Raw genomic sequence first — 12,681 nt, forward strand, 5'->3', positions numbered from 1 at the left:
GAGTCTCTGAATTACCATCTATACCATAGAATCATTTATTATTTGAGGACAGAATTATTTTACAAGAGCAGATCCCTGTAAATGTCACATGAGTTTGTGATGTTTCTTCTTCTTCAGTCGGAGTTTCCTCTTGGAGAAGAAACGACAGAAACATGTTTACATCAAGTTGCTTCGCTCTGTCTGACGTCAACATGAAAACACGACCACTTGAAATACATAACAAATAAATAAAATGATTTTATTGTTTCAGCTTCTTACAGCTGCGGATTCTTAAATAACAAAACAAAGATAAATGATGTGAATGAAACCTGAGAATCTGACGACAGTTTGTTTTTCCAGATGCTTGTAATGATGCTCATGTTCACACTGCAGCTGTAATGAGAGCTGGAGCCTCATGGGGGCGCCAGCAGCACTGAGTGGATCAGACTCATGGACTCAACCATCAGCCCATCACTGAGATCACAGCGTCACACAGGATGTGCAGCCTGCTCTGCAGCTCGCCGCTCTGCGCCCGCAGCAGCGAGGCCACGCCTGCAGCCGCTCGCTGAGGACAGAACCTCTGACCGACCAGCGAGTCCGTCAGCTCGCCGCTCAGCCGCACAGGAAGCCAGGCCGCAGGCACCTGCAGGTCACAGCTCTGGATCCGCCCACTCTTCACCTCCATGTGCAGCTGGGCGGAGCAGCGAGCGGACGAGTCCTCCAGCTCCAGCCCGGTCTGCACGCTGAATTTCGGCGTCTTCCCAAACGTCCAGTCCCAGCTCCGCAGCTCCGCCTCCATCCTGCTGATGCCGGGGAACGTGGACTCGTCCGTGGGGTCCACGAGGCTGGAGGCGGAGCTGAGGCCGAACTCTGAGGGGCGGGAAACAGAACATCAGCAAATTAAAGTTCCACACAAACACTAGAGGGCAGTAGAACCTTCACACGACCTGCGTTGTATTGGTGCACCAGTCCATCGAGAAGCTCCTCCCACTGCAGCGTGGGGGCGTGGTCCAGCAGGTTGGCCACAGGTGAGGGTACGCTGGGCGTGGCGTTGCTGTGGATACCGGGGCAGGAGGGGCGGAGCACGGCGGAGAGGGCGGAGCGGTCAGCGGAGTGAAGCAGCGTGCAGTGATGGTACGACGACTTCCTGCTCAGTCTGGACGCAGTTCCTGTCAACGACCACGAAAACAACAGTAAACAACAGCTCCACCTATATTTAAAATCATCACACTTTAATATTAATGTCAGCTTCAAGGATCAATAAAGTTGAATCTGATCTCATTTCCTGTTATAGAGCAGTGCCTTCTGGGACTTGACCCCTGTAAACAAGCCCCTCCTCCTGGTCACCTGAGATCTTGAGGTGTCCGTTGAGTAAGATGTCGAATCGCTCCGTGGCGTGGACGGCGAGTCCCGGGCTGACCCGCCTCAGAGCCTCGACCACGACCTTCAGGTTCCTCCTCCGGTCGTAGTCCTTCTTGGAGGCGAAGAAGGTCAGGTTGAGGTTCCCGAGGTCGTGGAACACCGTGCCGCCGCCGCTCCGCCTGCGGGCCACGGGGATCCCCCTCCTCCTCATGGCCGGCAGGTCGCACTCGCTCCAGGGGTTCTGATGGCGCCCGATGACGACGGCCGGCCGGTTCCTCCACAGCAGCAGGACGCCGCGCCGCTGCAGGTCCACGTTGGCGTCGATCCAGTCCTCCAGGGCCAGGTTCTGGAACACATCGGTGGACTGAGACTTCAGGACCAGGCCGGCGTCCGACAGGAACACGCCGCTAGAGCAGGAACTGGTCCTGGAGGTCTGGACCTCAGTCCGGCACCCTAACCTCCTGAGGAGAGACCACGACCTTCGGACGTTCAACATCACGACACGAGCATCAGACGCCGAACATCTCAGATCAGATCCAGCTCCTCAGGGCGGAAGAGACCTGACGACACGAAACAGCATCAGCATCCCTCAATGAGTTATACACACATATATAAATATATATATATATATAGATATATATATATGTATATATGTATATATATACATATATATACACATATACACATATAATGTAACTGTAATTCTATCTATGAGATCATCAAGTCTGATAAATATATATGAATACATATATAAGTGTGTGTAAACATGTATATTTTGTACAAGGTGAATATTATTCAGGATTCTATCACAGTTTAAACTCGAGATGTTTGTTTTACTGAAACTAAAATGTAAAATAATCGAATGTAAATACTTCACGTTAGAGGTGAAGACAAGTATTTGTACAAAGTATTACTACACACAGGTTACTCACTGTACTTCCAATTAAAGTATTAAAACACATTCCAAACAGTCTCGTGCTGACCTGAACCGACGCGGAAACGCACCAACGAAGAAGAAACACCAGCGACGGACTACTTCTGTTTATAACCTTCAAAATAAAGGTGATAAACCGTTTACGAATCCCAATGGCTCCGTTTATCAGCGTTTTATTTAAAACCAGGAGAATTAAATAAAGAAGATAATAAAACACACATCGTTTAACGCTGTGCTCTTTATTTGGTGAAGATAAAAGTAGACATCTGTGAATTATAAAAGAAATAAAGAAAATGTCGTTCTGACTAATACTCCAAGTATGACTGTATGTGTTTGTAGAAATAATAAATACAATATAAGAAAGTAAACTCTCAGTTTAAACTACATAAACATGTGTATTTATATGCGTCGTCATGTGTCAGGAGCATGGTCAGGAGTTACAATAAAGGAAAGCTTTTATTTTGAAGGGTAGAATCCATTTGGCTTCGACCTCAGTCCTACACTTCCGAGGGGCCGTGTTGTCCTGCGAGCTGCTAAACAAAGGTTCTGACCCACAATACTCCTCCTACTATTACTACTACTACTGCTATAATACTACTACTACTAGTATAATACTTATACTACGACAGTACTGTACCATAGATTATGGAGAATATGAATCTGACTCAAACTGACCTCATTTGAATGAATCACCACATTAAAGCAGTTTGTGTCCAGATTGAGTTGGTTTCATTGATTTGCTGGAGTCATGTTTGACTGAGTGAAGGCGCGTCGTCATGAGGAAGAAGAAGAAGAAGAAGAAGTCGAGCAGAGGAAGAACATGTGACCACATCCTGACTCTCTCTCTCTCAGGCAGACTCACTGCATCATGCTTCAGGTGAGAACTTCTTCCAAACTCTACCTCAACTGTTTCTATTTATCTTCAGCACGATTTAGATTCATTACCAAGAAGTTTTATTGTTTTAATGATTTTGAGGAAAATGACAGAATAAATAAATGTGACCGTTGTTAAGTATGAGATTTTTAAATGTTTCTAATGAGAGAAATAAAAACCTGGTTAGTATCCATCAAAAGAACAGAATACTGGATTGATCCCTTGGTCCTGAAGCAGCCTTTGATGTGCAGGTGTGAGTCTGTGTGAGTCTGTGTGAATGTGTGTGAGTCTGTGTGAATGTGTGTGAGTCTGTGTGAGTCTGTGTGAGTCTGTGTGAATGTGTGTGAATGTGTATGAATGTGTGTGAGTCTGTGTGAATGTGTGTGAGTCTGTGTGAGTCTGTGTGAGTCTGTGTGAATGTGTGTGAATGTGTATGAATGTGTGTGAGTCTGTGTGAATGTGTGTGAGTCTGTGTGAATGTGTGTGAGTCTGTGTGAGTCTGTGTGAATCTGTGTGAATCTGTGTGAGTCTGTGTGAATGTGTGTGAATGTGTGTGAATGTGTGTGAGTCTGTGTGAGTCTGTGTGAATGTGTGTGAATGTGTGTGAGTCTGTGTGAATGTGTGTGAGTCTGTGTGAGTCTGTGTGAATCTGTGTGAATCTGTGTGAGTCTGTGTGAATGTGTGTGAATGTGTGTGAGTCTGTGTGAATGTGTATGAATGTGTGTGAGTCTGTGTGAATGTGTGTGAGTCTGTGTGAGTCTGTGTGCGTCTGTGTGAATGTGTGTGAGTCTGTGTGAGTCTGTGTGAATCTGTGTGAGTCTGTGTGAGTCTGTGTGAATGTGTGTGAATGTGTGTGAATGTGTGTGAGTCTGTGTGAATCTGTGTGAATGTGTATGAGTCTGTGTGAGTCTGTGTGAGTCTGTGTGAGTCTGTGTGCGTCTGTGTGAATCTGTGTGACTCTGTGTGCGTCTGTGTGAGTCTGTGTGAGTCTGTGTGAGTCTGTGTGCGTCTGTGTGACTCTGTGTGAGTCTGTGTGAGTCTGTGTGAATGTTCAGTTGTATAGAAACAGCTGCTGTGGTTGTGCGTTTGTACCATAGACTGTATCTATAAAGGTTTGTTCGAGTTCAGTCGGTGACTCAGTCAAACTTTCATCTCCTGACTCAGCTTCTTCAATATGAACCAGTGTCACATTGAACTGAAGATATACAACATATTTATATAAATAATCTAAAGTCATGAGTTTGTGTCCACACGTCTTTATGTTTACATCATATACAGTAAATGCACTATTTTTTTTAGATATTTTTGACTAAATTCTTTTACTTGATTATAAAACATTAGAGTAAATAAAGAAGGACGACATGACAGCTCACCAGAGTGAAGCCAAAGCGTCTCACTCGCCCCCTGGTGGCTGGCAGCAGTACAAGTCATAAGCCTCCTCCATGTTAGCAGATGGGACCGAAGTCAAAACTTAAGACGCTACTCTGATGTTTGTTCAAGTGTTTTTGATCAGTTTGGTTTTATATCATCATTCTATGACATCAAACAGGCTGAGACTGACTCATGATTGGTCCAACATGTGAGTGGGCGGGGCCTACTTGGTCTTTATTCACAGTCGTTACTCGTTGTTTATCATTCGTACGTAAACTCGGAACTTTCCATGTTTGTGTTTGTTTGTTTCAGATCAACAGACTCACGTGACGACAACCTGCAAAACACACACACACACACACACACACACACACACACACACACACACACACACACACACACACACACACACACACACACACAATCATGCACATACACACTCATCATGTCTGACCTGTGGACCTTCTCCTCGTCCTCTCCTCCTCCCATCGCCCATCAGTCAGCTCCGCCCCTCTCCTCCCCCTCATCGCTCAGAAACCATGGAAACGCTCCCCACCTCCCTCCTCCTCCTCCTCCTCCTCCTCCTCCTCCCTATGTGACCTCCCCTCAGCACCTCCCTCCTCCTCCTCCTCCTCCTCCTCCCTATGTGACCTCCCCTCTGCACCTCCCTCCTCCTCCTCCCTATGTGACCTCCCCTCAGCACCTCCCTCCTCCTCCTCCTCCCTATGTGACCTCCCCTCAGCACCTCCCTCCTCCTCCTCCTCCCTATGTGACCTCCCCTCAGCACCTCCCTCCTCCTCCTCCTCCCTATGTGACCTCCCCTCAGCACCTCCCTCCTCCTCCTCCCTATGTGACCTCCCCTCAGCACCTCCCTCCTCCTCCTCCCTATGTGACCTCCCCTCAGCACCTCCCTCCTCTGCACCTCCTCTCCGGCCCTCATCAGGATCCAGGGTTGATCAATCTGAACTGGAGGGAGTCTGAACTCTGCTCCTTCGACAGTGTTTTCTACCAGGTACGAGTTTCTTCTATTTGTTCTATTTCTTCACAAACCAGAACCGACTCGTCTCCGTTCTCTGAATCTGAATCTTCTCTCTCAGACCTCGGATCTGGATCTGCAGAACCCGATCAGTCCTGGGACTCAGCAGCAGGACTCACACGGGTTCTCTTACAACCCTCTGGTTCCCGGGGGAGTGTGTGGACATGGGGACACACCGGGTCCAGATCAGGACCCCTGGGGGTCTCTGGAGACACAGTGTCCTCCAGTGGGCTCCATGTTGGGCGGAGTCGGGCTGGGGGGGTGGAGCTCAGCAGCAGCTGGGGGCGGGCCCAACACACACTTCTTCCCTGATGGGTACCATGAAGGTTACCATGACAGTTACCAAGACGGTTACCATGACGATTACGTCCCACATGTCTTCTGCAGCCCCACCACCCCGGGTCCCAGTCCTCATTACCCACAATGCCAGAGCGTCTCCAGCCCCCCCCCTCACATCCATCCCCTCAACCAGACTCTGGGTTTCCACCGAGAAACGTCCAATCAGCTGATCCCAGATCAAACCTTCCACTGCTGCCCTCTGACCTCCGAGGCTCAGCAGCACCTCCTTCATCAGACGAGTCAGCACCTCCTTCATCAGACGAGTCAGCACCTCCTTCATCAGACGAGTCAGCACCTCCTTCATCAGACGAGTCAGCACCTCCTCCATCAGACGAGTCAGCACCTCCTCCTGAACCCAACGGATCTGATCCAGGACCAGACGGACGTCTTCGACCCGAGCTTCTCTCCTCAGGCAGGAGGTGCTGCTGGGCTGGTGTGGAGCGACACGCCTGAAGGAGGAGGAGGAGGAGGAGGAGGAGGAGGAGGAGGAGGAGCAGGAAGAGGAGGAGGAGGAGGAGGAGGAAGAGGAAGAGGGGGAAGAGGAGGAGGAAGAGGAAGTAGAGGAAGAAGAGGAGGAAGAGTAGGAAGAGGAAGAGGAAGAGGAGGAAGAGGAGAGGCACAACCACAGTGGACCATGGTGAGTAAGAAAAGTGATTTGATTCTTTAGCTCCTGTAACGTAATTATAATGATAATTTTAACTCAATAAGACAATAAAGTGCATCAAGTAATTTAGAGAATAATAGAATAATTACCTGATTTAAATGTTTTCTGTTCATTTCCAGATGAAAAGTTCACAACCTGAAAACAACACAAAGGTTTTAGACAACAGGTAAAATGTTCTCAGTGTTCAACAGAAACTTGTTACTGTTAGAAATCCACTTCTCAGATGAACCTGGTCACTGTCACTGACTCTGTGTGTGTGTGTGTGTGTGTGTGTGTGTGTGTGTGTGTGTGTGTGTGTGTGTGTGTGTGTGTGTGTGTGTGTGTGTGTGTGTGTGTGTGTGTGTCTGTGTCTGTGTGTGTGTGTGTGTGTGTGTGTGTGTGTGTGTGTGTGTGTCTGTGTGTGTGTGTGTGTGTGTGTGTGTGTGTAGCAGGCTGCTGTGCACAGTGTGTAACAGAGACTTCCGGAGCCTCCCGGCGCTGAACGGTCACATGCGCTCTCACAGCTGCTTGAAGAAGGTTCACACCTGTTTTCTTTCTAACGATGATTCACTCGTTTGATCGTTAATTAAAGAATCGATGCGTCTCCATGACGACCGCCTCAGGTTTAATGTTGTTTTTTTTATCAGGGCGAGGTTCCACCCGTCCGCCCCCCCGTGGCCGTGGTGATGCCGGTGTCTGTGCCCGTCCAATCCAGAGCGGCGTCCAGGGCGTGTCGGGGGGGACCGAGGAGAAGCGGTCGCTTGGTTCCAGCCACCGGAGGCGCTGTGCTCTACCGCAGCCTGTTGCACCTGGAGGAACAGGAAGTGGTCACTCGGGAGGTTGGAGGTCATTACACCCCCCCGCCCATGCTGTGTCCCATCAGGGCCGGGCCGGGGCTGTACTGCTCCGTCACCACCAGGGGGCAGCGGAGAGCACAGACCCTTCAGCTTCACAGTTCAAACAGTGAGTCGGTTCAGCCAGGGGGCGCTAGAGGGAGGGGCCTCTGCTGATTGGATGACAGCCCTGACTGATGACTACGTTTCTATCTCTGATTGGCAGATGGACTCAGTGACCTTGTTGCCATGGAGACACCAACGACAGAAATCAATAAGCCGTGAGTTCATCTCCAAATCAACTTTTAACCACATCGCGATCTGATCAGCTGATAACTCTGAGCTGTCAATCACAGGAGGATCAATGTAGGGCGGGGCTTCCAGGCTGAAGTCCTGCCTCTAAGCAACCATGAATACGCCCACTCTGACTCCCAGAATGCACTCTGGCTGCCGTGTGACGAGCTGGAGAAACCCGTCAATCAACAGCGAGGTACAGAAACGTTTCCTCGCTATAATACTCGTGATGTCCGGTTTGTTTGATTGACACTTTGTTCGTCCAGTCACGACTCTGCTGACGATGGCTCGCTCCAGTGTGGTGCCAGGGGGCGGGGCCAGCCCAGAGCACGCCCTCCACGTCCTATCACAGAGCGCAGGAGACTTTCTGGTAAATCTTTCATTGGTTTATTTTAAATTATTAAATGATTTGATTTGTTTTCTATTATTGTATAAAAGTTTCAGTTTGATGAACGACCACCAGGTGTCATCAGATCGTAAATGAGTGTTTCTGAATTGTGATTGGTGCAGAGCCGCTCCTGACTCCTCCCCCGTGTGTTCTGTTGTTTGCAGCTGACGCTGGAGAAGCTCCTGTCGTCTCCCGAGTCCTCGGACCGACGCCACGCAGGTCAGCGTCCCGGCGCCACCGAAGCAGACGCCGCTCACACTCAAGCTGATTAACCTTCATATGAACTGTACGTTACAGATGTGGCGTGGAGCGCGGCCGAGACGACGGCGCTCGTCAAATCTCTGCGGCTCCATCGGAAAGACTTCAGCAGAGTTCAGAGAGCGGTGAGTGGATTCATATCGTTATTAGAAAATATCATAATGTGTATTTAAGGTGATAATCTGTTCTGTGTTCAGGTTCAGACCAAGTCCGTGTCGCAGTGCGTGGAGTTTTATTATCGGTGGAAGAAGCAGCTGAGTCTGAGAGCGACGCCCCCTGCTGGGCTGAGCGTCACTCTGCCCGAGAGCAAAGGCCGACGCCCATCAGACCAACAGCACGGAGACGACCTTGACCCTGAATGACCTTCGGCTCTAGACAAGAGGAGGTGCTGAGGGCCACTTTCAGATTGAAGAACATTGTGTCATCAAGTTTAAAACGTAAAGGTTAAAGGTCTGAGATCAGTTTAGACCAAATCTTGTGAATAATCAATAATAACCAGTTCATTCCTGTAACCATGGCGACTGGTATGTGTTTACCACTGAGGAAATGAGACTAAAACTAATAAAAAGTCAACTTTGTAAATCTGAGGTCTTCCGTTCCCGTCTTTCCTTCTACAGGATGTGTAGTGTATCTTCTCTGTGTCCAGGAGAACCGAGCCGGTCTGGTTCCTCAGATCCTCCTTCTCTCTCTGAGCAGATCCCAGGTCAGGTTAGAGATAAAGGACCAAGAGGACATTGTGTCTTCACTCAGGGACGTTCAGGTCGAACTCCGAGGCTCCAGACAGAGACACAGACTCTTTGTGTGTCTCACCAGACGTGAGGACACAATGTGATTCATGAACACACTTTACACTGAACTGTCCAATAGGATGCAAACAGCTCCATGATACAGAGAGAGGGACCTTCATGTGCTGCTGGGATGGGTGAGGCAGGGTGAGGGAGACATCCTGGGAGGCTGTGGGAGACGTCTTCAGACTGGGGGGGGGGGCAGTTGCTCATGTTGCTCTGTTAGTGTTTGTGTGTTGTTTCACCTCCTGATGCATCAAGTCGACATGAAAACCTTCAGCTGCTGCCTGAGTTCTCCTTTCACCAGCTGCCAGGAAACGTCCAGGAAACGTCCAGGAAACTTCCAGGAAACGTCCAGGAAACTTTCAGGAAACTTCAAGGAAACTTCCAGGAAACTTCCAGGAAACTTTCAGGAAACTTCCAGGAAACTTCCAAGAAACTTCCAGGAAACTTTCAGGAAACTTCCAGGAAACGTCCAGGAAACTTCAGGAAACTTTCAGGAAACTTCCAGGAAACTTTCAGGAAACTTCCAGAACTAAACACATGAGAGAAAACGTCTGTTGAACAAAGTGAAATATCGTGACTCTGAAAAGTCACCAATCACATTAATGTCTTAAACTGATCAAACACTGAACACAACAGGAAGCTGAGTCAAAACCACTGATGGAAACTAACATGACCCGACACACACACACACACACACACTATCACACCCACACAGCCACAAACACCCACACACACAGCGGCTATCAGAAATGACTCGTCAGTCTCACAAAGGTGACACTGTGACAGGAAGTGTGTGTCTCTCTGTGTGTCTCTGTGTGTGTGTCTCTGTGTCTCTGTGTGTGTGTGTGTGTGTGTGTGTGTGTTTCTGTGGTTTTCATTCATTCAGGTTCAGTTTCACACTGACGTTTCTGACCTGAAACACTGAACCAACACACACACACTTTACTGATGAAGCAGTCGAGCTCAGACACACACTTTAATAATGTTGTTACTTATACAAGACAAAGATTTTAATGAGATGATGTATATTTATATATATATATATATATATATATTTAGGGTTAGGGACTGGACTGAAGCCACACACACACACACACACACACACACACACACACACACACACACACACACACACACACACACACACACACACACACACACACACACACACACACACACGCAGGTTTAGTTGTTAAAATTCATGGTGTGGTATGTTGTGGTATGTTGTTGTATGTTGTTGTATGTTGTTGTATGTTGTTGTATGTTGTTGTATGTTGTGGTACATGCTACAAACATGGGTTTGTTTCCTGATTTTTCTGATTCTGTGGACAGGACTATGCTAACAGTTCCCCTCTGCTTCCAGCCTTTATGCTAAGCTAAGCTAGCCCTGTCCTGAGTCCAGTTGTGAGCTGAAGATCAGATCAGAGTCTAAACTTTTCATCAACAAGTCACATGAAGTGTTTTCAGTTTGAAACCGAGCTTCCAGCGACGTGAAGGACCAGTTCCTCTGGTTCTCGATGTTGATTCAGTAAAACAAACTAATTTCATCTGAGCTGAAAGTTTCAAAACCAGGTTTTAAAAAGTCCACATTCTTCTTGTGATCCCGACTTTCCTGTTTCGTGTGGGAGCTCACGGAGTTTCCTGAGTCTGAATCAGCTTCAGGCATCTAATAAAGTTTGACTCCTCCTCACTCCAAAGGTCCTTGTGTCTGGAACCAGGAGCCGACAGTCGCAGGAGAAGCAGAGCAGAGGAGGAACGAGGGATGGGACAGCAGGAGGAGAAGAAGAAGGAGGAAGAGGAGGGAGCAGCTTCTCCTCTGGGGAAGAAACAGAAAAGCTCCAAAGAAGTTTACTTCTCTGTCCTGCCGGATAAATACGAGCCTCTGATCGAGGAGGAGGAGAGAGAGACCCCCGAGGAGAGGAGGAAGAGGAAGGAGGAGAAGAAGAAGAAGAAGAAGAGGAAATATAAAAAGTACAGAAAGGTAAAAGAAAACTGAAATATAATAATCACACTGTGTAATTCTGTGTTCATTAAGATCAGCTGAGGAATATTAATGAACAAACGTTTAAAAAATTATACTAGTGTACTTAATGCAGAAATAAAATCTAATATTCAAATGAAAACAAATAATGAAATATATCACATCAATAAAACATGAATAAGAATTTAAAATGCAAAAACGACTCCCAGTGAAACCAAGTGCATTGTGGGTCTCAGGTAACATTTAACTCTACAAGTTCAACAATGGGACAAATCTCTATAATCTATAAACATGTATAACAGTAAAGGTAAATAAATACCTGAGACTCCAGCAGCAGCTAGAACTGGAGCTGAAGATGAAGAAGATGAAGAAGATGAAGAAGATGAAGAAGACTCTTGAGTTCCTCCGGTTCCAGAGGAGCAGAACCTGAAGAATTGAGTGAGAACATTAAATCAAAAACCTGCTGACAACAAGTTGACGTCACGTTATCTCTGCTGTCAATCATTGACTCAGCAGTTTGACCTTTGACCCCGACACACTGGGGCAGGGATCAAACTGGTGACCAGCAAACAACCAGACGTTCTAGCTCCGCCTCCTGCAGCAGAACTCTGGAGACCTTATCTTATAATCTTATTATCTTTTAACCCTCGATACTTTGCTCGTATCCTCTGTTTCTGCAGGAACATGATTTCTCCTTTTAGCTCCAGACATGAATCAAACTTCAGCTGCTCATGATTTCAAATTCATCTGAGCAAAGAAAAAGAAAAACTACGTTTACAGAGCGCTCCACGTTTCCCATAATGCATCATGATAAGCCCACATCTCCCATCATGCACTGCAGCGGAGCAGAGCGGGTCAGGATCAGTCCGACCTGTCGGAGAACGTCAACAAGAGCAAAGCGAATATATTCAAACCTTCAAATGATTATTGACACTAAGAGAAAAGTAAACACTGAACGTGCTCCAGGGGACGTCCCAGGTCCTCCAGAGACCAGGTCCCAGAAGGACCCGGGTCGCTGAGACCTGGTCCCAGGAGGGCCTTGGTCCCTGAGACCAGGTCCCAGAAGGACCCGGGTCGCTGAGACCTGGTCCCAGAAGGACCCGGGTCTCTGAGACCAGGTCCCAGGAGGACCCAGGTCCCTGAGACCTGGTCCCAGAAGGACCCGGGTCGCTGAGACCTGGTCCCGGAAGGACCCGGGTCTCTGAGACCAGGTCCCAGGAGGACTCAGGTCCCTGAGACCTGGTCCCAGAAGGACCCGGATCGCTGAGACCAGGTCCCGGAAGGGCCCGGGACCCTGAGACCAGGTCCCCGAAGGGCCCGGGTCGCTGAGACCTGGTCCCAGAAGGACCCGGGTACCTGAGACCTGGTCCCGGAAGGACCCGGGTCCCTGAGACCAGGTCCCAGAAGGACCCGGGTCCCCGAGACCAGGTCCGAGAAGGACCCGGTTCCCTGTGTCCTTCCCCTGATCCGCTGTCTCTTTTCTCGGCAGAACCTCGGGAAGGGGCTGCGCTTCAGCTGGAGCTGTCTGCTGATTGGCTTACAGAGCATGGCGTCCGTGTACACCACGCCGGCCTCGGCTGTGTCCACGGTGGTGACGG

General features: G+C 48.5%; 3 protein-coding genes across 3 annotated transcripts in view; 2 read left to right on the forward strand and 1 right to left on the reverse strand.

The window, feature by feature from the left end:
- Window positions 1–21: 21 nt before the first annotated feature.
- lipt1 (lipoyltransferase 1) lies at window positions 22–2,476 on the reverse strand. The gene is made up of 4 exons (XM_061066995.1): window positions 2,325–2,476; window positions 1,327–1,901; window positions 927–1,148; window positions 22–849 (listed from the first exon to the last, which is right to left on the reverse strand). Exons 2-4 carry the CDS (start codon window positions 1,835–1,837, stop codon window positions 443–445), a joined length of 1,140 nt encoding a protein of 379 aa, XP_060922978.1. The 5' UTR covers window positions 1,838–1,901; window positions 2,325–2,476; the 3' UTR covers window positions 22–442.
- Window positions 2,477–6,468: 3,992 nt separating this feature from the next.
- LOC132996785 (transcriptional-regulating factor 1-like) lies at window positions 6,469–8,893 on the forward strand. Its single transcript, XM_061067144.1, has 10 exons — window positions 6,469–6,532; window positions 6,679–6,725; window positions 6,988–7,075; window positions 7,186–7,501; window positions 7,598–7,652; window positions 7,728–7,861; window positions 7,932–8,035; window positions 8,218–8,272; window positions 8,351–8,436; window positions 8,509–8,893. The coding sequence occupies exons 1-10, from the start codon at window positions 6,530–6,532 to the stop codon at window positions 8,671–8,673; spliced, it is 1,053 nt and encodes a 350-aa protein (XP_060923127.1). The 5' UTR covers window positions 6,469–6,529; the 3' UTR covers window positions 8,674–8,893.
- LOC132996952 (required for drug-induced death protein 1-like) overlaps window positions 8,826–12,681 on the forward strand; it is a 4,273-nt gene continuing 417 nt past the window's right edge. The window contains exons 1-4 of the mRNA XM_061067322.1: window positions 8,826–8,835; window positions 8,929–9,019; window positions 10,801–11,083; window positions 12,573–12,681. The exon at window positions 12,573–12,681 is cut by the window's right edge and continues 417 nt beyond it. Of these exons, the coding sequence (XP_060923305.1) occupies window positions 8,826–8,835; window positions 8,929–9,019; window positions 10,801–11,083; window positions 12,573–12,681 (493 nt within the window). The remainder of the gene's footprint in view (window positions 8,836–8,928; window positions 9,020–10,800; window positions 11,084–12,572) is intronic.

The sequence above is a fragment of the Limanda limanda genome, chromosome 23 (genome assembly GCF_963576545.1).
Source record: "Limanda limanda chromosome 23, fLimLim1.1, whole genome shotgun sequence".
Taxonomy (NCBI): domain Eukaryota; kingdom Metazoa; phylum Chordata; class Actinopteri; order Pleuronectiformes; family Pleuronectidae; genus Limanda; species Limanda limanda.

Coding starts and splice junctions, on each gene's coding strand:
- LOC132996785 (XM_061067144.1), top strand. Junction 7,076..7,185: donor CTCACAGCTGCTTGAAGAAG/GTTCACACCTGT, acceptor TTTTTTTATCAG/GGCGAGGTTCCACCCGTCCG. Junction 8,437..8,508: donor TCAGCAGAGTTCAGAGAGCG/GTGAGTGGATTC, acceptor TTCTGTGTTCAG/GTTCAGACCAAGTCCGTGTC.
- lipt1 (XM_061066995.1), bottom strand. CDS start 1,837: ATGTTGAACGTCCGAAGGTCGTGGTCTCTCCTCAGGAGGTTAGGGTGC. Junction 1,149..1,326: donor CGGACACCTCAAGATCTCAG/GTGACCAGGAGG, acceptor GGTCGTTGACAG/GAACTGCGTCCAGACTGAGC. Junction 850..926: donor GGTGCACCAATACAACGCAG/GTCGTGTGAAGG, acceptor CCCGCCCCTCAG/AGTTCGGCCTCAGCTCCGCC.